This window comes from Corvus cornix, chromosome 12, assembly GCF_000738735.6.
Source record: "Corvus cornix cornix isolate S_Up_H32 chromosome 12, ASM73873v5, whole genome shotgun sequence".
NCBI classification, from domain to species: Eukaryota; Metazoa; Chordata; class Aves; order Passeriformes; family Corvidae; genus Corvus; species Corvus cornix.
This window is the reverse complement of record NC_046342.1, coordinates 20,834,839-20,862,314: the sequence shown is the minus strand read 5'-3', so window position 1 is coordinate 20,862,314 and position 27,476 is coordinate 20,834,839. Positions and strand designations below refer to the sequence as shown.

Sequence of the window (27,476 nt, the reverse complement as noted above, 5' to 3'; positions counted from 1 at the left end):
GGCGCTGCCGGTGTCGTGCGCTGTGTTCGTGCTCGGTCGGCGCTTTCCGGGTGTTGGCCGAGCTCCTGCCGCCTTCCTGCCGCCGGGACAATGCACTGGAGGCTGCCCACAGGGTCGGAGCCGCTCCCCGCCCGTCTCGCCGATGGCAGCTTGCTGGAGGCCGCTCGGTGTAGCCGAGTCGAGCTCACAGTGTAAAGAACCTCGTTTCGTCAAGACAAAGGAACAAATTTCAATAAGTTTGAATTCGGTCTTTTGCCATGTTTTGTCAGTAGGGCCATATCCTTAGAACCTCTCAAGTGGAATTTATGACTTGCTTTTGAGGTTTCACTGCAGCTTAGGGAAATCTTAATGATTTTACACTGTGTTCTGGACAGCATATACTGAGCTGCCTGCCACCCTGTTGCGCTGAAAATAATGTCCTGGTGCTGCAGGTGCCTCTTTGCAGTTTTTAAGTTTCACCTCTTCTGTTGGTTTGGGGGCTTCTGTTGTTGTTGTTGCCTTGCATACAGTTCCTCGGGGCTTTTGCTAGGAAGCCGATTTTGCCTTCTGGGAGTTGACACCATTAAGAAACTTGGCGTGGCTGTGTATGGTCTCTGTGCTTCACCTGGATTTGATCAGATAGCCTCATCTTAAGGTTCTTTTGTGAAGGTGGAAAGTACAAAAAGCCTTTGGTGGATAGCACCAACAACAGCAAATCTGTCTGAGCCGTTCTACAGCAAGCACTTCTTTGTGTCTTGGAAAAGTACTGTTAGGAACAAAATATCTCATCTGCAGGGCTTCTGTCATCATAAAGCACTGAGAAAACAGCATGTTATGAACATATGGTTATGTTTGTTGTGCTTCTTGCTGAATATAAAAGAAAATAAGAGAAAACACTGAAAAGGAATCACTGAACGACTGAGAAACCATCCATAAGCTGGGTTTGGTGGAAATGGTTCATAGACTTAACGTGCAAGTGCAACACTTGAATAAAATAATGACAAGCTGTAGGAGAAACTAGCATAGATAAAATTTCCATGGGGAAGTCTCAACTTTGATTATGCATTGTTACAAATCATCTTTACTTGACATATACAAAATTATTTTCACATTTGTCATAATATAAGTGAATCCTTTTAATGATTATTTTGATGTATTTAACAATGTTAGCTTTGTAGAAGTTACATTTGAACGTGTTGGTGCTGGAGACATGCATACATTTCTCTGTTACGGGTGTTGCTATTGTTTGCTGTATTTTTAAATTTTATATTAAATGATTGCTTTGCAATTACAAGCAGAGGTTTCCAATGAAATATCAAATGGGCCAGCATTCAGGAACGCCTTTTCGTTACTTACACCTGGATCAGAATCTGAAGTCTGGCCCTGTAATTAGCAAGTCACACTTAAAAACGGAATGCATTAATTGGAAATCTTAATTAAATTTACCTTGGAAGAAACACACCCCAAATAATGATAATTAAAAATATGTTGGAAGTGGTTTTTTCATGTTTCTTTGTCTTTGATTACTTTGTTTTTTGGGGACTTTTTTAACCCCTAAAGTTGAAGGTGGAGTCACTCCGAATAGGATAAAATGATTCTGTAGTATTTTCTTCTCATTGTGATAATAGTATCACATTATAATAAAGAAATAGTTTAAATAATGGAAGATACATTTTAGATGTAACAGTTTATTTCCCTTATTGTGTAAGATTGCTCTTAAGAATATGGATGAACACGGCAGTTTGACGGAATGACTTGATAAAATTTTGTGCAAACCAGCATTCTTAGCTTGCTGCTCCCTGGTTCAGCATGTGGTGTAGAAGCAGTTTAACTGTTAAGGTTTCTCCTGCGTGAGCTGAGGAAAGCACCTTTGAGATCTGTGAATTCCACAAACTGCATTAGTTCTTGACTTTGCAATTGGTCCTTTCTCATTTATGAAATTAACATCTTTTTTTTACAGCTTAAATAATAGAGTGAAAATAGTATATTAGAGGCTTAATAAAGTAAAAGAATAACTGTACCTCAGCAGTGTGAACAGCATGGTTCCAGTATGCATGTCCCATATATGTATGTATGAGTGTGTGTATGTATGTGTGCACACGCACACATCAATGGCATCTTCTCTTATTTGCCAGATATATCAAGCAGAATTGTAGATTTTCAAAAAGTCATAGCAGAACTTTCTTTACTAATAAGAAAAAACCCAAACTTTTGTGCCTGATGGAAGTTGCTGGCATCTTTCCGAACAGGTTCTCTAATGGTCTTGTTTCACCATGGCAACCAATATGGAGGTGCTGGCTCAGCAGGTAGTGGAGACTCAGCAGGTGGCTGAGGTGAGTGACAGATGATATCACAACAGTTGGTATATGAGATTTTGAAATTAAAAACATATTAGGGCGTTCCTGCTGTTTACAGTTAAGCATGAACTGAACAGAAGATCTTTATAGAAAAGTGTTGCTTTACAGTTGAGGACAAGCATGAAACCAGTGCAACTGGGATGTATTTTGTTCACCCTACTTTGTTCTGGTGTCCCCCGTATTAGGAATGCAAGTAGGAAATTCAACATGAGCTATAGAGAAACTTGGCTGTATTATAAATTGTTTAAAAAATTAATACAACAAAATTTCTTGTCATTTGATCATTAGATTGACCATTTTGGACATGGAAAGCTTTTGCTCCTAATTTGAATTGTAATCTAGATCCACCACAGCGTTTGAAGTTACCTGTTTTACGTATGTGCTAGATTGAATTTACAGTAAGGTGGTTAATTTAAATCAGGTTTTATATTTTGTGCCTACATTTAAAAGAAAAAAAGCACAAAACCTACTTAAAGTGATATTAAGTGATGTCTTGATGCATATTCACTGCAGCTTGGATGATCAACAGCTGAAAATTTTAAATCAACTCATAAACTGCAAGTATTCATGGCCATAGAAAATAATTTATTTATCTCCTTCACTATGCAAAATTTCAGTCAAAAAATAAACTGGTTCTTTTGTCTGATTAAAATTACTCAGTTTAATATCCTTCAAGTTTGCTGTGATTTTTTGTACGGTTACATAATTAAGGGATTTAAAAAATAATAAAGGGCAAATGGGCTGAGAGACCTCTATAGATAAGGCCACTTTTCAGACATTAGTTTGGAGTTTCCTTTCACCTATTGAGCTAAGATTACACCTGTATATTAAAACATATTTTTAGTTCAGGAAGAAGCTCTATGTAAGAAGAAAATATAAGTTTAATTATGTTTTTAGAAGTGGATTTGAGATTCCCTACTCAGAAGTACTTTTTCAAAAAAGAAATTTTGTTCTTTTTAGCATGGAAAATGGCCTAGTGAGTGTCCTGGAAGTAACATCTGTGGAATAGTTTAAAAAAGCTTCCTAAGTTTCACAGTGAAAACCGACAAGAGATTTTTCGCTCTAGTTTTCTGTACCAGGTATGAATTTGGCAAGCTGCATTTTTAAAAAACACTTCCAAATATACTTTGAAAGAGAAACCTGCAATAGAAATACTGACAGACTTTATACTATTTTGGTAGAACTTGGGTGCTGTAATAACATCTAAAGCACATAAAATATGTGACATTTGTAATTCCTCGTGCAGGAAATGCACCGTGGTAACATAGTGTGATGGTTGTATCTTGCCACTGGAGAGATCGCTCCATCTCAAGAGTGTATGAAGCTCTGTGATTTCTTCCTGGCCGGTGGGTAAATAGAGGGCTTCATCTCTTTATAGTATTCAGCTGCTGCTTAAATTATATGCCTGTCCACTGCATAACACCATGAAAACTTTGTTCATGGAAAACCAGTTGTAAGCAGCACTATCTTGTTAGGAATTCATTAATACTATGACCATGTTGATATTGAATCATTTCCTTATGAATGGCTGGCTGGCTGCCTGCTATTTGTGTCTTCCATCAGGTAATACAGGTAAATAAATTACTAGTTTCCTTGAAATATGCTAAAATTCTATATTTGTACTCACCATATCTTAGAGAAAATGTAGAATCAAACTTGGCACTGGCTTTAAAAAATGAGAGATTTGCAGAGTATCATATTTTTTATCGATGAAAATTACATGGAGTAAGGGAGTCATTGATCATGCCCTGAATTTCACGTTATGAGCTGTGAGAGACAAGTTGCAAACCGGATAACCTAATGCAAATATTAGCAGCTTTAGCTGTATCTGCATCACTTTTTCAATATAATTGCCACATATGTAGTGTGCATGGGTTTGCTGAGAACTATGATGCCAAACGCCAAATCAGACTGGCATGCAAGTAGGCTACATGTTGTTTCTCTTTCTTGAGCAATAGTTCATCAGCTTTGTTTTTCATGAAACTGAATGTATCACAAAAGTTGCTGAGTGTGCTCCAGTATTGCATGTATTTTTGTACTTATTCTATTTTTAGGACTTTTAAAAATTGTTCTTTTAATGGTTTCAAATGTTTTCACTGCTTTTGCTTGCTTCTGCTTTATAAAGTGTTGCTTGTTTAATTTTTTTTCCAATTGTGCATTTCTGAACAGATTGGATGAAAGTTCCATTTTTAGTGTTTGAAGTTGCCATTACTTACAGTTCATGAAACTAAAGAACAGAGAGCAGCTAGGGGGTTTGGAGGGAATTTCAGCAGTTTCTCCTCATCCTGAGCAGCTTTTGAAAAGCAGAAAAAATACTTAAGCCTTAATGCAAAAATACGTAATGCTGCTTTTCTCAAGTATTTGTTTAGTACTGTCACTGTGCAGTATACAAGTGGCCTAGGTTCAGTTCCAGCACCAACTTAGATTTGACTTGAATACCATTCAAGAAAAATGTGTTTGGTTTTGAAGTAGAGGTGCATTCCCTGTGTAGTACCTGTGATTTTAATGCAAAATTTTAAAAAACTTTAAACAGAGCTGGAGTGGGGGGGCTGGAAATAAGGGCAGTTTCATCTTTCCAACAGCAGCTCTGGTGTGACCAGTAATAATTTTTAGTAGTTGCTAAAACTGTCTTCTGCCAGCTCTCTGACAGCCACAAACTACCACAAACTATTCCTGGTGCATCCTTTTTCCCATCAGAGGCTATAGGGAGAGAGTCACATGAGGTGACTATTGAGCCCTGTGCTTCCTGGATCTTGTTTATGACAGCTGCATTGCTAGAGAATTTTCAGTTGCTTTCGGTTTCCTCAGTATCCTGATAGGAAACTGTCAAAGTCTTGAGCCTTTCTGAAAGCATGTTTTGCCATGGAGCTCAAAAAATATGGATGTCTTTGTCACATAAAATATTTTCTTGACCCTCTTCAGACATCTCTGATATGCTACATCATAAATAGTTCAGCAATTCAGATTTTGGTCTAGATTAAGACAGTGTGCTGGAAAAGGAGAGTGGAAACACTGTTGTTTTGATGGAATAAGTTTTTACTTTGTTTTAAGAATTAATGAAGTGTGACATAAGACCCTTTAATATTTTACTGCTATCATTGGCCACTTGCTCATTTCTGATGATTTTTCAAGGTGGAGCTTTGATGCAAAGTCGTCTCAAACAATATTTGGTTCAAATACAGCTTTTCTCAAGTTCCTGTTAACGGTAAAAGACCCAGACGTAGCCTGAGCCTGAGAGGTATCTCACACAAAGTGCACATGGGAGCAAGGAGATGCTGCCGGGTTTAAGCAGTTTGTCAGCCTCTGAACTGAAGACTGTTACCACATGTGGCATAGCTGATGGTATAATAAAAGCATGGGGTGTTATGTGAGACCTGGTCTGAGATTTTCTTTAGCATGCAGATACACCAGGTGCAGCTTCTTCCGCGACTTTTTATGTGCTATAAAAGATCTTGCACTGGCATCCTATTAAGGCAGTTAAACTAGAGTTCTTCTAGTGGTAAATTCGAATTTGATCTGCCATTCTACAAAGGACCCAAGTGGTCAGGAGAGCTCATTCCAAAGAGAGTAATTGAAACTTTTTTTAGATATCTCTTACATCTGTGAAAGAAATATAATTGGACATATGTTTTTTGTTAAAGCCTATTATTAATTTAATAGCTAAAGATACTCATTAGGGAAAATATCTATAGAAAAATAAATCTTTCTGATTTGATTTGAGTTCCATTATAAAATGGGAAAAATATTAATAATTTAAACAGAAGAAACCAAATTTAATTTTGCCAGCCTTCAAAAGCACTTAATTGCCAAATACTTGGTTTTAGTTTAATGACAAAAAAGGTAGATACATATGTGTTTAAGCGTATTTTTATATTGCTTGAGCTTTGTGCAGATCTTCTATGTCACTTAAGGCAAATCATTATTAATTTCTATAAACTTCAGCATATGACATTATTGCTAGTGATACTTACTGGTTTGAGAGCCCAAGCAATTGTATTTTAGATCCAAATAATTCTTCTACACTAGATCACAGTTAGTTGGCCTAACATTTACACTGCACCCCTTCTGTAAATACACTCTTGTAGGTAACTATGTATAGATACTATTTTTAGAGAGATGTACAATAGATGATTGTGTTTTCTGTCAAGTAAATTGCCTAATTTCAATAGTGAGCACATTTCTGTGCTAAGGAGTCATTGAAATTAGATTAAATACTAATGCTCCTTAGACACCTACGTTATTCATTTGCTGCAGAAGCTTTTGTAGTGAAAGTCCACTGGATTTTGCTGTTTATTGTTGTTAATAGGTTTATTGTTGTTTATAAGTTTATTGTTGTAAAACCTGTCAAGTACATGGTCACTTTCTCAAAACTTCATGTACTATAACTTTTAACAAATTTAACTTTTGAAGAACTTAAAAATATCTTCTGTTTTCATCCATTTGCCAGCTTTCACTGCAGCCTGATAAGAATGTTTTTTTGTGGAATGAACTTTTAAGGCTAAAGATGCTCTACAGGGAATCTGATGGATTTTCCTTTCAACTTTGCTAATTCGAAATTAATTATCTCGAGTGTGTTCACATGGCACACACAGGACCAGGGGATCAGGCCCAGCCAGCATGGGTTTAGGAAAGGCAGGTCCTGCCTGACCAACCTGATCTCATTTTATGATGAGGTGACCCACCTAGTGGATGAAGGAAAGGCTGTGGATGTGACCGCCTGTGTTTCAGCAAAGCCTTTGGTACTGTCTCCCAGCATTCTCCCAGAGAGGCTGCAGCCCGTGACTTGGACAGGTGCATCTTTGTTGGGTTAAGAACTGGGGCCAGAGAGTGGTGAGGAATGGTGCCACATCCAGTATTCAGTCACTAGTGGGGTTCTTCAGGGCTCAGTTTTGGGCCCAGTTCTGTTTCATATCTTTATGGATGACCTGGATGAGAGGATTGAGGCCAAGGCCAATAGTGTGAGGTTCAACAAGGCCATGGGCTGGGTCCTGCTGTTACCACAACCCCACACAGCACTCCAGGCTTTGGGCAGGGTGGCTGGAAAGCCGCTCAATGGGAAAGAGTCTGCAGGTGCTGGTTGACAGTGGCTGAGTGTGAGCTGGTGTGCCCAGGTCACACAAGAAGGCCAATGGCATCCTGGCTTGGATCAAGAACAGCAGGACCAGGGTAGTGATTATCGCTCAGTACTGGCCACTGGTGAGGCCACACCTCAAATCTTGGGGTCAGTTCTGGGCCCCTCACTGCAAGAAAGGCATTGAGGGGCTGGAGCGTGTCCAGAAAAGAGCAAAGGAGCTGGAAAACGGTCTGGAGAGTCAGTCATTGAGGAGTGACTGAGTGACCTGGGTTTGTTTGGCCTGGAGAAAAGGAGGCTCAGGGGGGACCTTCTCAATCTCTACAACTCCCTGACAGGAGGGTGGAGCCAGGTGGGGGACAAAAGGAAATGGCCTCAAATTGTGTCACAGGAGGTTCAGGTTGAACATACTTTGCAAACCCAGAAAAAGACGTGGTTGTTTAGTTCAAAAATGTTTAAAGAATTTCCATGCAGGTACCTTATAGCTAGCTGTCTGTCTGTCTGTCTTTCTGTCTTTCTCCGTGAACAACATGGAAGAATAGACTATTCTTTATTTCCAAGCTGCCTGCAGTACATTGTGGTGTAAGGTTTGAAGATGCATCAAAGAAAGGCTAAGGATTCTACAACTAAACAACTGTAAAACAGTTTAAAAAGACCTTCTTGCTCTAATTTAGACCTTTTAAAGGGTGCATAGCTTAGTTAATAATTTGGGGTAGAAGAAGATCATCAATTAAAGTGTCCTCTAAGAGTCTGGATTTTTGGGAGTCTTTTTTCTCACCTAGGTATATTGTTTTCTGCAGCTGAAAGCTTTGAATAGTCCAATAATTAGAAGACTCCTCTAATTCTACATCTCTCCTGTGTATTTTCCTCATTTAACATGCAACTTCTGTGACCTGTGTATTAAAGATAATTAGAGATTGTATGTTCAATTTAGATTATACTTTTACAGTATATTGGACAACTTATGGTACAGGCAATAGGGGAGTAGAATGGTGTGGCTTCATTAAGTCTAGTGTATTTTAATACCTCTTCCCCAAAGAGACTGTAGTCCATGTTCCTTGCTATCCAAACTGTTTTTTCTTTCTTTATTCTCTGTATATTAAACAAAGATTTTTCAAAGCAAGCTAAAATTGACACTACCCTATTGTCCAGCTGTACAAGTTTTGATATAATTCCAAGATTGCTTAAAAGAGGATTTAATAAAAACAACTTGTGACCATCCTGGTTTTGGACATGTTACTGCAGATAACAGGTTCACAGTATGGTTTGGGTTGGATGAGACCTTCAAGAATGTCTAGCCCAACTCCCTGCCATGGGCAGGGACACCTTCCACTATCCCAGGGTGCTCCAAGCCCCATCCAGCATGGCCTTGGACACTTCCAGGGATCCAGGGGCAGCCACAGTTTCTCTGGGCAACCTCTGCCAGGGCCTCAGCACCCTCACAGGGAAAAATTTCTCCCCAATATCCAATCTATATGTTATCTTGCATGTTTAATTCAACATTTTAACATTTTTGCTCTGAAAACAGCTTTGTGAGGGCTGTTTTTCAAGCTTTTTCTGGGTATCCAGAACTAGATTTGCATTATAGTTTGGTACTCTAGAATGATATGGAATAGAACAAGAAACAGTAGTATTCAGAAGTAGTGCCAAAGTTAATCTCTGTCATTCAAAAGTACTTAAAAATTACTAAAAGGGGAACTACTTAACATTTTACATTATTTATATATGATGTATTTGATTTTTACAGAAGCAAAAAATGAGACATGTATAATCAAAAGTTGAAAAAAAGTATTTCTGCATTTCAGTAAGCTAAAGGATCATACAGAGTGGTGGTGGTAGTGGTGGTTTGGTTTTGTCAGGTTCACTCCATTTCCAGAAAAAGAAAATATTCTGATAATTCATTGAAAGCAGATCCAAGTTGGTTTAATGACTGTAACCTTTCCAGTAAATATAGATTCTATACTGTAGGGCTATCTGATCTTTTTTAAATATAGGTATTTTTTAAAGTGTTCAATACCTTAAGAGTGAATTAAAATTCTGTGTGTTATTTCCAGGTGCCGACTGTTCAGACTTCGCTATCTGAATCACCAGTGATGACCAGCCCTTCCCAGCGTATCCAGATCATTTCCACAGACTCCTCTGTAGCTTCACCACAACGCATTCAGGTAAAAATCCATTAATTAACCAACTATCACATCTTCTCTTTTTTTCTCCTCCTCCCACTTAGCTTTATACAAAAGCATGCTAAAGACTATGGAATACTTCCTTTACGTTTCGTGAGAACAGATCATTTTTAGTGAAAACCAAAATTCTTTCTCCCTCAGCATTTATTTGTGCTGACCAAATGGCTGTATATAATAGTTACATTGATGGTGTAGCCAGGAGTATTTACAGGGGTTAAACCTAGTCTACACAAGCAAATCTCCTGAGCCCTGGCCACAGCAAAGGGTCAGACATTATCAACAGAACATCTGAGATCACCTCCAGGTACATTCTTCCTCCCACTTATTTAGGAGCCAGTAGGAGATTGACCTATTCAGCATAAAATTGGCCTTCGGGAAGGCTGCACAGTGGCTCTTTGTTAACAGTAGATAATAAAAAGATGTCATTAATGTACCAGAATGTATGCAGTGGCAAATTATATAGGACTTACTAAATTTTAATGAAATACTTGTGCATATTGATATGGTTACTCTACCAGGCAAAATAGAGATCATGCTACCAGACAACTGTATCAGAAACAGAAACCTTCCATCATAAGAGAATCTTGAGAATCAGAGGGTGAAACAATAAGGCTGCCTGATTCCATCTTTTGTTGATAACTTTAGGGAGTAACATCTTACATAAAATGTGTAGGGAAAAAATGCATAGGTAAATGTTAACTGGAGAAAATCTCCTTAGTGACATTTATAAGAAAAAATTGGCCAGAGCTTCATAATTTTTCACTGATATAATTCTGAGATGGAAAGAAAGGTTTTAAAACATAAAATTTACTGTGGTCATTAATTTCTTCAATGTTTTACAGATTGTGACAGATCAGCAAACAGGTCAGAAAATTCAAATAGTGACAGCAGTGGATTCAGCTGTGTCTCCAAAGCAACAGTTCATTTTAGCTAGTCCAGATGGAACTGGTGCAGGAAAGGTGATCTTGGCAGCACCTGAGACATCTAATGCCAAACAGCTTATCTTTGCCACCACAGACAACATTGTGCCGGGCAGAATTCAGGTAAATACAGTAGTTTAGATAAACCATGAAATTTTGGTTTTAATTTTTTTTTTGTTTCTAAATTAAGTCTAAATCACTGTAAGACCAATTGCAGTAGTTTTCTCATGACATGGATCAGACATACTAATTTTAGGCTTCATTGTTCAATCATAAATCTTTCAGTCTTCACGTTCTCCATTGCACTCATCATCCCTCATTGTGTGTTCTCATTCAAGTTCCAAAGACATAAGTGAGTACTTAAGATAGGGCTTGTGAGAAGTGCCTGGATTTCTCAGTCTGCTCAAGATTCACAGATACACAGAGATAAAACTCACCTGAGCAAATTTACATGAGTTCATACTTTACATTCAGTATCAAGACATTGCAATAAAGCCATTTAGATCAGAAGCTGTCCTCTGGTATGTTTTTTTGTGGGTCTTGAGCATAATCTACACCAACAGGAGCTTTGCAAAGCCAATGATGTAAACAATAATCTACCCCTAGTGAAATTTGAGATTTCTTCCTAGCAGTCTTAAAAAAAAAAGAATGAAACAAAAGAAAAAGTGCCTGGTCCCTCTTGTTACTGTTACAATGGAGAATATTTTAAAGGAAGAAGAGTCATTTTTACATAAATATTTTTTAAATTGTAATAACAGTCTTTTAAAATTCATTTTTCCATGCTAAATAGGATATCTGACATTACAGAGGGGTGGGGGTTTTAATTTTTTTCTTGGTTAAATGGAATGTTCAGAACAAAAGTTTTGGAATCCAAGGCCTTTGGAAGCTAAACTGTTTCTATGATAGATTTCAGCTCCAGGCAATCCCCTCTGATAGTAGCTAGAGAAGAGGTAGATGGTAACAGCATCTGAAAGCCAACTCTCTTTGGCTAAAATATAGCAGCTGTTTGAGAGTATTTGCAAGAAGGGAAAAATACTGTTGATTGCACAAGTGAGGATACATTTGTGCTGAACAAAGCTAGCAGTTTTATTTGTAATTTGTTTTGATATGACTGTTTCAAAAGTCTCGGTTGAGAGTAAGAACTATTGAGAGTAAGAACTCCCATTAAATTGCATTTTGTACTATTTAATTTGATTTCATGTCATACTTACTCATAAATTCAGTCCCCTCTTCTTAGCTGATACACCAATCTTGTTCTGTAGGCAAAGCTCCTTACCTTCATGTCTGGCTAATTACATCTTTTTGTTCTGGAATTTTGCTTTAGATAGTGACAGACTCCGCTTCAGTGGAACGTCTGCTAGGAAAAACTGATGTTCAGCGGCCGCAGGTAGTAGAATATTGTGTAGTCTGTGGTGATAAAGCATCAGGTAAGGAAGCATACAAAGTGGTATTGAAGAAACTTGCTTGAAAGGATGACTGGGATGAAGAGATGATTCTTCATGTGCTTTAACTGATTTTAGCTATGCTGATGGCAAAAGCAATGGGGTTTTTAAATGGAAAAATATACAAAATATATATTTTGTGTATCTATACACAAAAAATAGCCAAACTGCTTGGAAGAATATTGGGTTTTTTCCTTGAACTGAAGCATATGATAAATTGGCTGAAAGATAAAATAATGATTAAATAGCTCCTGGTAATGGAAAAAGACTACTTGAAGCATGTAGTCAAATTCCCCACAGTGATGGGCAACCATGAAATAAACATGTCACCTAAAAAAGTCTAACTACTCCATGAAAATGCTTCTTAGTGCTCTCTAACAAACTTAACACTTCCTGGTAGATTTTGTTCTACTACTATCACAAAACAAGGCAAGTAGAGATCACATGAATCCTCAGTGTTCCAGATCCATGCACTAACAATGAGTCTCAAGATAAAATTTCTGTATTAGTCAAGGGAGTGTACTGTGCTTTCATGCTAGAGAGAAGACACCCTTCTGTCTCTTTTTCTCACTTTCTTTTACTTCTTTAAGCGTTTATGTAATAAAAAACAGTACCATGATTGATATAGACAGGAAATTTAAATGAAGATTGCATTTTAAATTTTGTTGTAAAATTACTTGTTTTCTGAAATTACTTGAGCTTTTAGCCAGTACATTCTCTAAATGTATCCTATCGTCTGTAACAGCAGAGAGAATTATGTCTGTACTTATGCAGAATGGGAGCTACCCCTTCATCGACTGCACATTCAAACATAGGCTTAGCCTTCCTCTCTTCTCTCCACTCTCTCACCAAAACCCCTGACAGTAGGTAAACCAGAAATATCTTGTGAGACTGTAATAATGCTTTCATGGTCCAAAATCTTGGTACAAATACAAAACAAATTTAAAGGTTGACTTAGTGTTTTACTTGCTTAAAATAAATATTTCTATGCTAAAATATAAGTAATTTCCACCTGGTAACAATATATATGTTTCCTAGGTCGTCACTATGGTGCTGTCAGTTGTGAGGGATGCAAAGGTTTCTTTAAAAGGAGTGTAAGGAAGAATTTGACCTACAGTTGTCGTAGCAACCAGGACTGTATCATCAATAAACACCATCGGAATCGATGCCAGTTTTGTAGGCTTAAGAAATGTCTAGAGATGGGCATGAAAATGGAATGTGAGTGTTAAGTACTCAATGTGATACTGTGCCTACTGAATAACAAATATGCGGACTACTGCTTTCTAGTGTGTTCTCTCTGTTTTGGTATATGTTGCTCACAGGAAACAGAGCTTTTTGGCAGTGTCTAGTGCACCTTTCTTTCATCACCATTTTATGTCTGAGGTGCAGTAGTGGTTTGTTTTGAACCACGTCTCCAAGTACTGTTGTCTTTGAGGAGCCCAGTTACAGCCTCAATTAGAATGCATGTTAGAAACACATTGTATGTTTATAATACAAAATATTTGGACACGGATCAACACAAATCTGCGTCTAATATTCTGGTTTGAGAATCTGCTTTCCTACCAGATTATTTTTGTGGCTTTTTCAACCAGTGATGGAAGTGGTTAGTCTTTTTTCTCCCCTTCTAAAATTTTTATGTTAATTTGGTTATTTGTGAGCTTTTATGAGGCACTGTATAAACTGTCATATGTTTTAAAATATGCTTTCATGTTTGTATGCAGTACTTCATACATTTCCAGTGCTAGCAGCCAAACACTTGTTTCAATTTATTTTTGTTTTCAGTTTGTATTACCTGTTCTTGAATTTAGCACTTTGTGAAACTGTTATGAAGTTGTTTTGTGATCTGATCTAAGCAGGAAAATTCCAACCACTGAGTTCAAGGGAGGCAGAACTTTAGGCTGTAAATAGGGAGATAATTGTTGTATCACTCTGAAACTCCAGACCTGTTGTGATGATTCTGGTGCTTTGCACACAATGTGCTGAATATAAGACAAGACGTTTGTACAAGAAAAACTGCTGGAGTTCCAGAAAGTAAACCTTTCTTAGCCCAGTACGATTAGGGTATATGTTTACTGACTTCACTGACTTTGGGTCAGGTTTCTGATTAATAATTACGTATCCATCACGCCAACAAATTTGATATACCAGCTTTTAAGCCCCTATATTTTGCTGATAGGAACAATATTAGCAAAAATAAAATCAGGAACTAAGTAACTCTTGCTGGTTATGAAGATAACTTTCTGTAATCTGTTTAATAATAGTGTTTTAATATTATAAGGATACACTTTTCACTTTCTTTAAAAGTTACAAAGTAACTGCTTCTTACTATTTTTATTAAACAATTTGCTACACTAGTTTGGCACTTCAGAGACTGAATTTAGTTTGTTTCAATTCTCAAGTATAAATATTAGAGATAATGAAAGGGTTAGTTTTGGAACACTCTTCCCTGACTGGGTGCAATTAATGGATGTGAGTGAAGTGTATGTCATGCAGAGTGTATCCTCTCAAGGAATTAACCTGCATCTCTCAGGTTAGAGATGCCTCTCTTGACTTTTTCAGGGCTCCTTCTGGGTTTGCATTGTTTTGTGTCATCCAGAGTAGGAATGTGCCTAACATTTAGATATAACTCTGCTTCTAAAAAAAAAACCCAACAAATTGAAAACAGAACTGCAGAACCTTCCATCTTATAAAATGCCAAAAAAAAAAGGAGCAATATTTGATTCCAGTTCAGCAAAACTTGAAGCAAAAGATCAATCTGTGGCTTTCTTAGTTAAAAGTATATATAAATATATACATAACTCACAGATATAGTAACATCAGAGCCTGTGTTTCTTCACTCTTGGTATTAAATTTCCAGTTTTGCATTGAGCTGGTACACCATCATAACTGCAGGAATTTTACCTACTTTTTGTATTTTTTGTTTGAATTATTTCCTTTCAAATCTGAATGTTTCTATCTTTACGTAGCGGTTCAAAGTGAAAGAAAGCCTTTTGATGTGCAGCGTGAAAAACCAACCAACTGTGCAGCTTCTACTGAAAAGATCTATATAAGAAAAGATCTTCGAAGCCCTCTAATAGCAACTCCAACATTTGTGGCAGATAAAGATGGGACACGGTGAGTACCTCAGTTCCATGCATCTTCTTTCATGTTATTTGTGCATATTACTTTGCAGTCACACCTTTCTCTCCTCTACTCTCAGAGGGAACAGAAAAGAGTTCTTATGCACACATCATCTGTTTCCATTACCAAGGCCAATGCAGGTTCTGCTTCTCATAAAAGTTTTCATGTCTGAGTACAGGTATGTGGTTTTCAGTTTAGAGCTGGCTCTTGTAGAGCCAGGTCAGAGCAGAGGCAGAGCAAGTGAATGATATTCAAGCAGAAAGCATGTAGGCTAATGCTGATGCATAAAACTAATGTATTCAGGGTTAGCACTTCTCTGAAATCAAATCTGCAGGTGGCAGACCTGGGCTTCCTTCTCCTAAAGACAGTAGTTAAGGAGACTCGGTGACTGCTGATTCAGATCCCGAGAGACTGATTTCAACAACAGCAGAACAGCAGTTTCCTTTTACTATATGGAATATACTCCAAGATGGTTCCTGCACTCTCAGATGTTTTTCATAAGTAGTGGGTGTGGAAAGGCACATCATTACAAAGGCAAGATTTGGTTTTTTCTGAATAGAATAAAAAAGAAGTCTAGGTTAAATACAACATTTTTTAAACTGTAGTTTATGAATGGTTGAGAACCACCTAAAAAACTGGATTTTTTTATTCAGTCTTCAAATAGGTGTGTGTGTGCGCATGTGTTTAATTTTTTTATATACATAATTTTGTTGAACAGATTACACTGCATTTAGGAAGTTTGGGCTGCAGGTTTCTTGGAGAATTGTTTTTAAGTGTTCTCATCTGAAAGAAGTATAGACACATTTGCTTTTTAGAAATTTCCTTGAGCTACAGATCCATTACAGACCTATAAACAATACTGTAGTCATTAAGTAGCACTCTGTTATTTATGTAGGATTCAGATTTGCATAATGCGTGATAATTTGCTGCCTGTGCTTGTTCACAATGATAGCTGTTAGTGTCAGACCCCTTATACTGTAATGTCCTGCAGCCTGCACCTGTGTTATGTGCATTGGTATTGTGTTATGGACACTTGGAGCATCACATAAGTAGCAAATAAACTTGCTGACTGCAAAGACTTTCCACTGTCTCCATAAATTAGATACAGCAGAGGGGAAGGATGTTTGGTCAAAAAGCAGCAGAAGTAAAGGCAGCAGAGATTTTATGCAGGCCTTGATTACATGACTGTTTCTGACTATATTTTGGAATGTAAAAATATTTTTGACTTTTTTTCAGTGCTGTCCATTGTCTAGCTTGGAATGCAGAGTTATGCCTTCCTCTCAAGTCCAATGTAAAACTAGAGCTACTAGGTGACTTCTGAGAGCATGAGAAGACAACAACTTTCCTTAAAGCAGACTAAGCCAGAACAAAAAGCAAATGAGAGGATATGCATTTGAGCAGTTGTCATTGTTTTGCACAGGAAATCAAAAGATATTCCAGTCTTTCTGTCTTTCAAGCTACTTTTTGGAAACTGTTTCAGAAAGACTTAAGTCCTGATGAATAAACTGTAAGCTTCACTAAATTATTTATTTAAAAACTAGCAATTCCTTTTGCGCTGCCATAGGTTGTTAAACATTTGTCTGATTAACGTAGAATACTATTGACTGTCAGATGCCTTCTGCTTTTGAACAGGTCAGCTGGTCTTCTTGATCCAGGAATGCTTGTGAATATTCAGCAGCCTTTGATCAGAGATGATGGTACAGTCCTCCTAGCTGCTGACTCCAAGGTATTACTGTCTCACTTTAGCTCTGAGCATATCTATTTATTCGTTCAGATTACTTTATCTATTGTACATAGTCTCAAATAGTTGTTGTTCTTGAGAAGATAAGGTTGTGATAAGTGTGAAGAACCATACAATTGGAGGTAATAAATTGATCAACAGAATCATGGCTTCTTTTGGCAAGCATATTTCTGCAAAAGGTCAGCCACAGATAGTTCTCCATATGATGCCTCATCTGGGACTAGGATTGATAATTAGAATAGGATTTAAAGATAATTGAGAGCCATTGTTCTTCCTGTATGCATTCAGGAGGAAGGAAAAGACACATAAGGGAAAAAGAACAAAAATACTAAAGGTGGGAGAAAATTATATATCATATATAATTATAATTTTGATTTACTAATATAGTTTTTCCTTTTTAGGCTGAAACAAGCCAGGGTGCCTTAGGAACACTAGCAAATGTTGTGACATCTCTTGCTAATCTCAGTGAGTCACTAAATAATGGAGATACTTCTGAAGTTCAACAAGAAGAGCAATCTGCAAGTGAGATTACACGGTATGCAGTTATATTTACACCTTATTTAGCAATTTGTGTTCTATGTGGTGTGTCCTTACACTCATTCATTAAAGGACTTTGGCATTGTAACACCAGACACAGTACAGATTGCCAGATTGCCCCTACTTTGAAACACAAAACCAATTATTTAGAAATCAGATTTGGCTCTTACCCTCTTGTGAAGAACTGTGTCCAGTGTTACAAATGTAGTGTTCTGAAGCTAGACCAGATTTGATTCTTAGAAAAATAATAAATTACTAGTGTGTGACCTTGAAAGACTCTGAGAATAGCAACATGTCAGTGCCATTTTATTTCATAAGTGTGTTTTATGTATGCGTCTCCTGTGAAATGCTTGTGCCCTTAGCCCTGCTCTTTAGGGGTCTGTATTACTGCAGATTTATTTTTGGGATTGTTCTGCCATAAAATCTCCTGGTAATGTAGGTTTAGAAAGAGTTTGAAGTCTTTCTTTTCTTTATTAATGAAAAATATGTGAAAAAGGAGCATGGAATATTAAAATTTCCAGCACAGCTTGGGATTTGCAAGGCTGGGGTTTTTTTTGTTGGATTTTTTTGTATGTGTGTGTTTTTGCCGGGGGAGCCAGGTAGGTTGAATTTAGCAGGATAGGTTAATAAGATAAAATACTTGGGACCCAAAACTGTCCACTGTTTCTCAAAAAGAAGATTTTTAGAAGGAGCTTAACTGTCATGGTTTAAGAATGGTATTATCCAAGTTAATGTTCCCACTTAAACTATGCTGCCACTTGCTCCCTCCTCCGTCTCCAGCTGGAGGCATAAAAGACAAAGATTATGGGTTGAAATAAGAACAATTTACTGGAAACAGCAATGAGACTAGCAAACAAACAGTAACAGCAAAATGAAACAATAATAGCAACAATATTAATAACAAGAGGTATAAGACAAAAAACGATTTACATGGAAAAGCCCCCAACAATAAACAAATACCAGACCCTTCTGTCCACTACACCAAGTGGAAGAAACCTCTTGTCCTCTGAAGAGAGAGAGAGAGAGAGAGAGAGAGAGTCCCTTTCCTGCCCCTCCCCTCCCCTTGTGGTTGATAGTATAGAATAACCTCTGGACCCCAGCCATGTCCCCTCCTGGCTACGGCAAAAAAATAACCTTGTCCTGGCTGGAAAAAGGACGTTAATTAAAACTCTTAAGTCTTTCATTTAAACTCTTCAAGTGAAGTGAATTAATATTTGAAAATACTTGACACTGCAATGTCAATTTATGTCAACTTCATACTCTTTATTTAAAGCAGAAAAAAATTTACAAAAAACCCTCCACCAAAAATCCATCTTGACAAAAAAAGCGTCAAAGCAGCACTATACCATAATACTGTTCCACTGGTATGAAACTGGAACACAAAATTCTTCTTTACATCTAAGCTCTGTTATCCTAAGAGAATTTACACTGATTTATTTGGGTAATGTTCCAGCAACAGCTTGAGTATAAAGGAGACCAGGAACCACTCTCTCTTGTGTCTTACTGTCATAACGCTTTTAAGGCTCTGTCTGTACTGGGAGATCAGGAGTGCCTGGCCATATTTCATCTTAAGGGAAAGGAAATTCAGGTGTATTGTCTAGAAGAAAACCACACTGTTCTCCAGTGTTCCAAAAAATTGGAGATCAAGGATGGGGACAGAGACAGGGTCTTTGTTCTTCAGAGTATATCTGGCCTCTGGTAATCCCAACCTAACATGTGAGAAGGGGGGATAGTGAATGGTATGTGTAAGAGGATTGTTGTGGTTTAAGCCCAGCGGACAACTAAGCCTCCCACAGCCGCTCCCTCACTCCCCCCACCAGTGGGACTGTGGATAGAATCAGAAGGGTCAAAGTGAGAAAACTCACAGGTTGAGATAAAGACAGTTTAATAGGTGAAGCAAAAGCCACACACACAAGCAAAGTAAAGGAATTCATTCCCTACCTTCCATGGGAAGTCAGGTGTTCAGCCACCTCCAGGACAGCAGGGCTCCAGCACGTGTAACTCTTACTTCCAAAGATGAGTGCCACCACTTTAAACATCCCCCCACTTCCTCTTTCTTCCCCTTTCTTTATATACTGAGTGTCATGTCACAGAGTATGGAATATCCCTTGGATCAGTTGGGGTCAGCTGTCCTGGATGTGTCACCTCCCAACTTCTTGTGCACCCCCAGCTTCCTCACTGCAGGGAGGACAAGAAGCAGAAAAGGCCTTTACACTGTGCAACCACTGCTCTGCATAACAAAAACATCTCTATATTATCAATATTATTTTCAGAACAAATCCAAAACCCAGCCCCATACTAGCTACAGTGAAGAAAATTAACTAACCCAGCCAAAACCAGCACAGCACAAGACCCCTTTACTAGTACAAATACTAGGATAAAACTATCAGAGCAGGATTTACAGTAGTAAATCCTTTCCTTACAGGGGAGATCTTTTACCAGCAATATGTGGGCATATCTATTCCTTTTATTAATGCCCAAAGAGTACAGAGGGATGTAATGTAATGAATGTAATGTAACTGTAATGAAAAGCCTGACCTTGTGTCAGCCTAAAGAGTTCTTGCGTAGGTTTTATAGCATTTCATTTGAGCAATATGATTTTTTTAAGGTCTGAGGAAGCACTCTTTCATTGTTTACTTATTTATTATTTTTAGGGCATTTGATACTTTGGCTAAAGCACTTAATACCACAGATGGTACAACAGCTCATAACTTGGCAGATGGGATGGATCCTACAGGAGGAGGGAATATTCATGTAATCAGTAGAGATCAGTCAACACCAATTATTGAAGTGGAAGGACCCCTACTTACAGATACACATGTCACATTTAAGGTACGTGCTTCTTTAAATGTCTTATTAAACAAACTAATGCTTAAGATGTATGAGCTCCTACATAATTTCTGGTCTTGTATTCCCAATTAGCATTCTTTGCCAGTAGTAATGAGTTATTTAGTACAGTTTTACTTTGACAGCTTCTTGTCATACTGTTGATTGTGGACTATAAGAGTAGTTTGATTGTTTTTGCCAGTTATGCCATTGATGATAAAAACTGGTTTATGTCTGAACTATATGTATTGTACTGTACTTTTATTTTTTGCAGCTGACAATGCCCAGTCCGATGCCAGAGTACCTTAATGTACACTACATCTGTGAGTCAGCATCACGACTCCTTTTCCTCTCTATGCACTGGGCTAGGTCCATACCTGCATTTCAAGCTCTTGGGTAAATGGACATACTCTGTTTGAATTGTTTGCCTTTGAATGAATTTAAACACTGATCTGAACACTTCCCAGCTATTTTGAACTTTTTAGTTATGATACTGTTTAATTTTTAATGAACTATTTAAAATGTGTGAAGACTATGCAATATTCTCTGTTTTGAAGAATAAAATAGAAGATGGCAGAGGGGAGGATAACTACAATATCTGATATTACTGTGGTTACAGAAACTAAAGCCAAATCAAAAGCAAGCATTAATTTGTAGAAATTAAATACTTGATTATTATATCTTACTAAAGAATTGATGAACACCATTTCACAGACTACCTGATATGGTTTCCCGTAGTCTGTCTATCATTTCATTTTGCTTCTTGAAATATTTGTAATATGCTAATATCTGCCTTTTACTAAAATGTTTTGCAATTAATAAGGATTAATCCTTATTATTAATTGTTATAAATAACATAATTTTACATAGGGTAATACCAACCTGATATGCAAACTAGCTAGCATTTGATTTTCTGCTGTTTATAGGCAAGACTGTAACACAAGCCTTGTGCGTGCCTGCTGGAATGAACTGTTCACCTTAGGCCTGGCACAGTGTGCACAGGTGATGAGTCTGTCTACTATCCTGGGAGCTATTGTCAACCATCTCCAGAACAGCATACAAGAAGGTATGTTGTCAGTCCTGCTAACAATACAGGGATGTTTGTATAACATTGCTCATGAGGTGTTTCCCCATCAGTGGCAGAATTGTTCACCAGGATCCAGGCGAAGGTGAAGCTTTCTCTTGCATAATTATGTTTCCCCTGGTGATCTACAATTTTGTTGCACTGACCTCACAGAGATATCTGTGGGATAGAAGTGTCCATAAAGGAAATGGGGTCTTCTATGCCTAACTGACATTATAGAGAAAGACAATACATCCTAAAATATGCCTTGGATGTGCTCAGAGAGTTTTCTTCCCATCCAGATATATGTTTTTTCCTCTTAGAATAATGATGTCCTCTTCCAAACCACACCAGACTTTTTCCTTCCAGAACCTTCCTTCTCCTCTTTGCAGTGGAAAAACACAGAATTTGTCAATTATCACAACAAGCATATTTTTGCAAGTATAATGGTTTTGGATACTACTGTAATGCAGTAATGATTAATGTATTCTGAAGTGCCCTTGAAGCATTAAGCAACCTATTTTCTTGACATTCTTAACAAGAGTTATGTAATTTTATTTTTTAATCCAATGTTGGTCTGGTGATAAGGATGATGATTTCTAGATGGATGAAAATCTGTTATACTTGCTTTTTTTTCATTCTTTAAGGATGCTTCCAGTCAATAGGATTGATTAGCGTGAAAATAATATTAATTTTTAAAAGGAGGAAGAAGCAATACTAGCAGCTTTAAACTCTGCAAATACAGTATATTACATGAAAACTACCTTAAATTTAAATGTGCATTAAAAGCAGTTATAGAATACTATTTGGTACCAATTTTTTAATAATTTTTTGGGCTGTCATTATTGTGCATACAGCAAAAATTAGCAAACAGGTTTTTACTGAGACGTATTTTTCTAGAGCTGAAGGATATTAAATGTTTTTTCCAGTTATCCACTTTGTACATTTTATAGTTCTACAATCAAGTTTTAATCTACTTTATTAGCTTCATCATGATAAAGTAAATTAGATGGAAATTTGACTCTTAAATGGATAGTATGCTTTAATTGCTTTCATAATAAATATAGGGTTTTTTCTTGCTTTGGTTTTGGGTTTTTGTTTTTTGGTTGGTCTTGGCTTGTTGTTTTGTCATTTAAGAGAGCCTGGAGAGCCCCAAAATACAACAAAGTGCTGCTCTTTTCCTGCACAGAGAGGCAAAAGTTGAAAATATCAGTAGGGAAACCTGCACACTGGATGTTCTGTGCAGAGTTAGGCTTTTACTTTTTATCTGTTTCAGAATACACAGAGCTGTCTCTTCCACCTCCATTCCAGGCAGTGAGTTTGGGGAGGAGTAATTGGTAGGGCTATTATAGCCTTAAGCTGGTTCCACTTACGTTCTCATGCATCAAAATCGTAAAAAAGAATTTTTTTCTATAACTTGTACTTGTGGTCATGCTGCATTAGCTGAGACCAGCCAAGAAAAGAGGATCGTTGGTGTTATTTATCTATTCTGCAAAGTTATCCTGTTGTATTGTTTATTATACTTTTAAAATTCAAAACAAAGTGAAGAAATTTCAGAACTTTATCTAGGAGCATATTAGTGATGAGGCTGCTTAGAAACTCTGGAATTCAAGTTTGCTCTCCTGAGTTCTTCTAGACCATACTTTCCTACTTAATACAGCAATAAAAACATTACATTATATCTATCTTCATCCATCTTGAGTAATTAAAAATTTGTATCACAATTAATGATTTAAGAAATGTAGATTATGCTTTCATTCTTATTTCAAGACTGCAAAAAATGGTTCTTCCATTCATTCAGTATTCTTATTGCAGTTTCAGAAAATAGATAAAAGAGTAATAAACTATGTCAAAGATTCAGTTTGAGGCACATGGGGTCTAAGCAATCCTATGCACTATTAGGTGTATAGACAAAAATAAAATTCAAGTTAAAATGATATGAAATACTAGCATTGGAGACTATGACTGGAATAAAAATTATTCTAATATGTTTTTCAAGGAAAGGCTTTATCTCTTGTGAACTGACTCACTTCTGAAGTTTGATAAAAGTAATTATATATTCAAAGATTTGTCTTAATGTATTCTCTAATGTTTTTATTCCTTGACTAGTTTGTAGATATACAGTCCATTACAAGGATTTCTATTTACCAGAACAGAAATCTATCCCTTCTTAGTTTAGCAGCTAATACCACTCACTTGTAACATATCTATAAATAAAACATATTTTTAAATTGAAATTTTAAGATAGTTTATGAATCCAGTATAAGGAATGTGATCTTTCAAATGTTAGAAGAATCTATGTATGTGTATTTCACTGAATTTACCCTGTCAGACGGGACAAAGACTATTTACCATAGCTAATGAAAAGTTCACTCCTAAAAGTACAGATAGAGGAGAAAGTAGCACTGCTATTACTGTTCTTGCATTCACTTTTGGAAAAGCTAATTCAATAATGTTTGAATTTAAAATTAGGGTTGCATGTTAGCATTTGCTTTGTGCTTCTGTTCATTCCCAGAATCACTATAGCCATTTGTAGAATAATTCACCATAATTTGAGAGTCTCTGCTCAGAGCAGTATATCACTGGAAAAAGTTTGGTGTGGCAGATTATGCCGTGCTGGCAAAATTACACAGAAGAGTTAACACTCTGTTTGCTAGCCCTGGGTCTGACTTAACTTTATAAATCTTCACTTTCATAATAATTCAGGCCATCCCTACATGTTAAGTGGTTTTAAGACAGCAAAAGACTTGAAAATATCACTTGACTTGGTTTATAAAACTTTATTTGTTAATATATTAGAAATGCTTGAGCTCAGATGAAATAGTAAGCAATATCTTTTTGTAGATAAACTTTCTGGAGACAGAATAAAGCAAGTCATGGAACACATCTGGAAACTTCAGGAGTTCTGTAACAGCATGGCCAAGCTTGATATTGATGGATATGAATATGCATACCTTAAAGCTATAGTCCTTTTTAGCCCTGGTAAGGAATTTAGTAACCATATCTTTTTAAATAATAAGCATTAATATGTCAATTTTTTAGCATTTTTTTAATCAGACTAATGTCTTGAGATGAGACTCATCTGTTAAGTTGCAGATTAAATGATTGTTTCATAATGATTATCACAATATGTGTTTTAAAATAACTTCAGAGCAACATATCCATGTTATTTACAACTCCAGTATATACATGTTTCCTGTACATCCACCTTAGAAGATTAGATTCTCAAGTTACCTTCAGCTGAGAATCTATGAGTAATAAATTATCTGGAATGTGTACTAGCAATATTAGTGGGGTAAATGGTGAGGAGGATTAGAAGAAATGCATTCTCAGAGTGACAAAAAGAAATTTGCTTCAATTTCAGTATTCTTAATATACTAATAAGAGGAATAGGTGAAATCTGAGCAGAAATACCTATTTTATATGAAACTCCCACAAAATCTCAAAAACTGAATGTAAACAGGCTGTCTTCCATTTGTTACCAAAAGAAATTATAGCAGACAACTAAAACATAGTCAAGTGTTTGTGAAATACAAGAATTTACTCAAAGAAGACACTCGAGCTTTTCTGAAATGATTAGGTAAGGACATTAAAGAAATTGGAAGTGGCAGTCTCTTCAGCTAAGGTGGTAAATGTTTCTAGGACATACAAAGGTTAATCTAAAACTGCTGACAGGATGAGGAAAAGGGAAAGTTTTGCTCAGAAATGCATATTATTTATTTTAATTCAAAGGTATTTACAAAATACAAAGTAAAAGGGTATGTTGTTACAGGTGTGTTTGCTTGGGTTTGTTTTTTTTTTTTTTGCATTGCTATTATTTTTCTCTTTGTAATAAACCTTAAGCAGAAGATTCTGGCGTCCTGAACTGTTATTTTGGAATTTTTTTTGTAGATTGTTCCATTAGAGTTAGATTTATTAGGGGTTTTGTTCAAGTTGGAAAAGCAAGAAACTATCCAAACTCAAGGTAGCTCTGTCCTGTTTCAAGGGACAAGCATTTTGGACACAACACTGAAGATATTTTGGCATAGTAAGATAGGTGGTATTTTGTGGGTTTGCTTTTGTTTTGCTGTGATCATGTGGCTGGCTGAGGAGCTGAGCCAGCTGGAATTAAAACATGAGACAGACTTGGGAAGATTAAGATATCGATCTATCAAGTAAGTAACCCTAGCTACTGCTTAGCCTGCCTAGTTAGAACAAATCCCAGAGGCGAACATATTTACATTTAAACAAGCAAAGTTAAAAACAAACTCAGTGTCATTGCCTGGTACATGTGTACAGGCTTAATCTTTGACCACTTTCTTATGGATACACACAACTATAGAGAGAAAAGTGAACAAGCTGTTTCTGAAGCCAGGAGGTAAATGTTCACCTGAGTGGTTTCCTTTGTACAGCTAGCATGTTAAACATCACAATACCAGAGAAATATTTCATTGAAATTAAATGTGAGAGTCTTACAAATAGATTTATTTCACAATGTATAGGGAAACAATCGACATACAGAAATGTTTTGTTTCTTTAGATCACCCTGGTCTGACCAGTTCAACCCAAATAGAAAAATTCCAGGAGAAGGCACAGATGGAATTGCAGGACTATGTACAAAAAACCTATCCAGAAGATACTTATAGGTATTTATTGTCTATAGTACCCAAAGTAATGTTGTGGGCTGTAGCTAACAAAAGTACAAAAATAACATCATTGATGTTTTTGACGTCTGGGGTTTGGGGTTTTTTTGACTGTTGATGAGAAAGAACTAGAACCTAATTCATATAAGCAAGCAGGTTTGTTTAAAGATACGTAGAAACAAGAATAGCTGTCTAGCTTCCTCCATGTAAATTAAATTTATTAGTACTTTCTTGGTTTTTGAGGGTTTTTTTTGAGACTTTCATAGTCATGTTTAGAAAAGTAAACAGACTTTTTTTAGAAGTTTGGGGAGTAACTGCTTCAGCTGACTCTAATTCACACTGCTGCTTTTTTCAAGTTATTATTTTAAAGCCTCTTTGCCAACTAAAAGGTGATTATTATCCTTGAAATGTTTTTCAAGTTACATATGCAGAAAAATGTTGAAACTGTCAGTTATCGCCCTTGAAAAAAGCAGGATTACATATAACAGAAAACAGTAACCATCTCTCAAACTTCCGTTTATAAGAAATTCCCACATCCCACTTATTTTCTCCTTTGGCTTTTTTTTTTTTTTTTTTTTTAATTTCCAAGGACTTCTCTGAAATTATCTGGCTTGATTTTTTCACCTCTCAACTATTCTGTTTGTTACATGCTAGAAACAATTACCGTATTTTCTAAGTCTGTCAAAACTCAAAATTCATCAACACAATGATTTTCTCCACTGTCAGTGAAATTCTCACCTCTGTTTAGCAAGATATACTAGAACATGTTCTTTTTTACTGTGAAAGGTATCCTCATGTAAAGAAGCAATCCCATACACTTAAGCACTGTCTGACGGTGGGGTAACTAAAAATAAAAGAAGAAAAAAATCTGTCTGAAAAGGAGAGCTTCTCCCATCTCTGTTTTCTGCACTGATCTTACAGAGTTAACACTGTGGTGCAGTGAAACTAGGATTCTCTGCCTCAGAAATATCCTCAAATCCCACATTCTTCCATGTACAGTTGAGTCCTTCTGGTTTGATTCGTGAGAGCTGAGTATCTACCATACAACTAAATATAAAATTTGTTCCATCTACTTATATATACTTCTCATAATAGTGTCTCAGGGAAGAAAATCAGAGTTACATTCCCCAAGCAGTGTCCTGCATTTTAACTAATAGTGTCTGTATCTCCATGCTCACCCATAGACAAGTTTAGAGAACAAATTGGATTGTTTCTGAGCAACTGAGTGCTGGTACAAATTGAGACAGGAGAGAAGTATTACAATTTTCACAAAAACAACAGCATAGCTTGAATCTTTTTGCCCTAAAGTTTTCAACATACGGTATATTAGCAGAATGGACCTTAGATATTTTCTCCATAAATATTCAAGCATTTTCCAGAGCACCTGTGGTCAGTGCTACCTGAGGTTTGCTATTACATGGTTCTGGTTCAGAAAATTTATTTGGTTTGGCATTTGTGATGTGCATCTGCCATATGAATGACAGCAAAATGCTTTCATCACTGTCCTAAATTTCACATGCATGGGAAGTCCAGCATTTCAATACAATCACTTCATTATATTGGATATATGTTAACATCCTGGTAAATAAAACACCAGAGTATTTGGCAATATTTA

At 36.7% G+C, this 27,476-nt stretch overlaps 1 protein-coding gene across 10 annotated transcripts in view; it reads left to right on the top strand.

The window, feature by feature from the left end:
- NR2C2 (nuclear receptor subfamily 2 group C member 2) overlaps nt 1-27,476 on the top strand; it is a 37,537-nt gene that overhangs the window by 1,136 nt on the left and 8,925 nt on the right. For 2 of the 10 annotated variants that reach the window (XM_039559274.1, XM_039559275.1), the window contains exons 2-14: nt 2,229-2,312; nt 9,462-9,572; nt 10,433-10,633; nt 11,835-11,937; nt 12,991-13,170; nt 14,919-15,066; nt 16,705-16,798; nt 17,215-17,348; nt 20,005-20,182; nt 20,451-20,572; nt 21,103-21,242; nt 24,084-24,221; nt 25,759-25,864. In XM_039559274.1, coding sequence (XP_039415208.1) covers nt 2,253-2,312; nt 9,462-9,572; nt 10,433-10,633; nt 11,835-11,937; nt 12,991-13,170; nt 14,919-15,066; nt 16,705-16,798; nt 17,215-17,348; nt 20,005-20,182; nt 20,451-20,572; nt 21,103-21,242; nt 24,084-24,221; nt 25,759-25,864 — 1,715 coding nt within the window. In that variant the 5' untranslated portion in view covers nt 2,229-2,252. Of the gene's footprint in view, nt 1-2,223; nt 2,313-3,296; nt 3,416-3,582; nt 3,683-9,461; nt 9,573-10,432; nt 10,634-11,834; nt 11,938-12,990; nt 13,171-14,918; nt 15,067-16,704; nt 16,799-17,214; nt 17,349-20,004; nt 20,183-20,450; nt 20,573-21,102; nt 21,243-24,083; nt 24,222-25,758; nt 25,865-27,476 lie in introns of those variants that run through there. The other 8 variants (XM_039559280.1, XM_039559276.1, XM_010390304.4 and 5 more) reach the window with 7 other exon arrangements.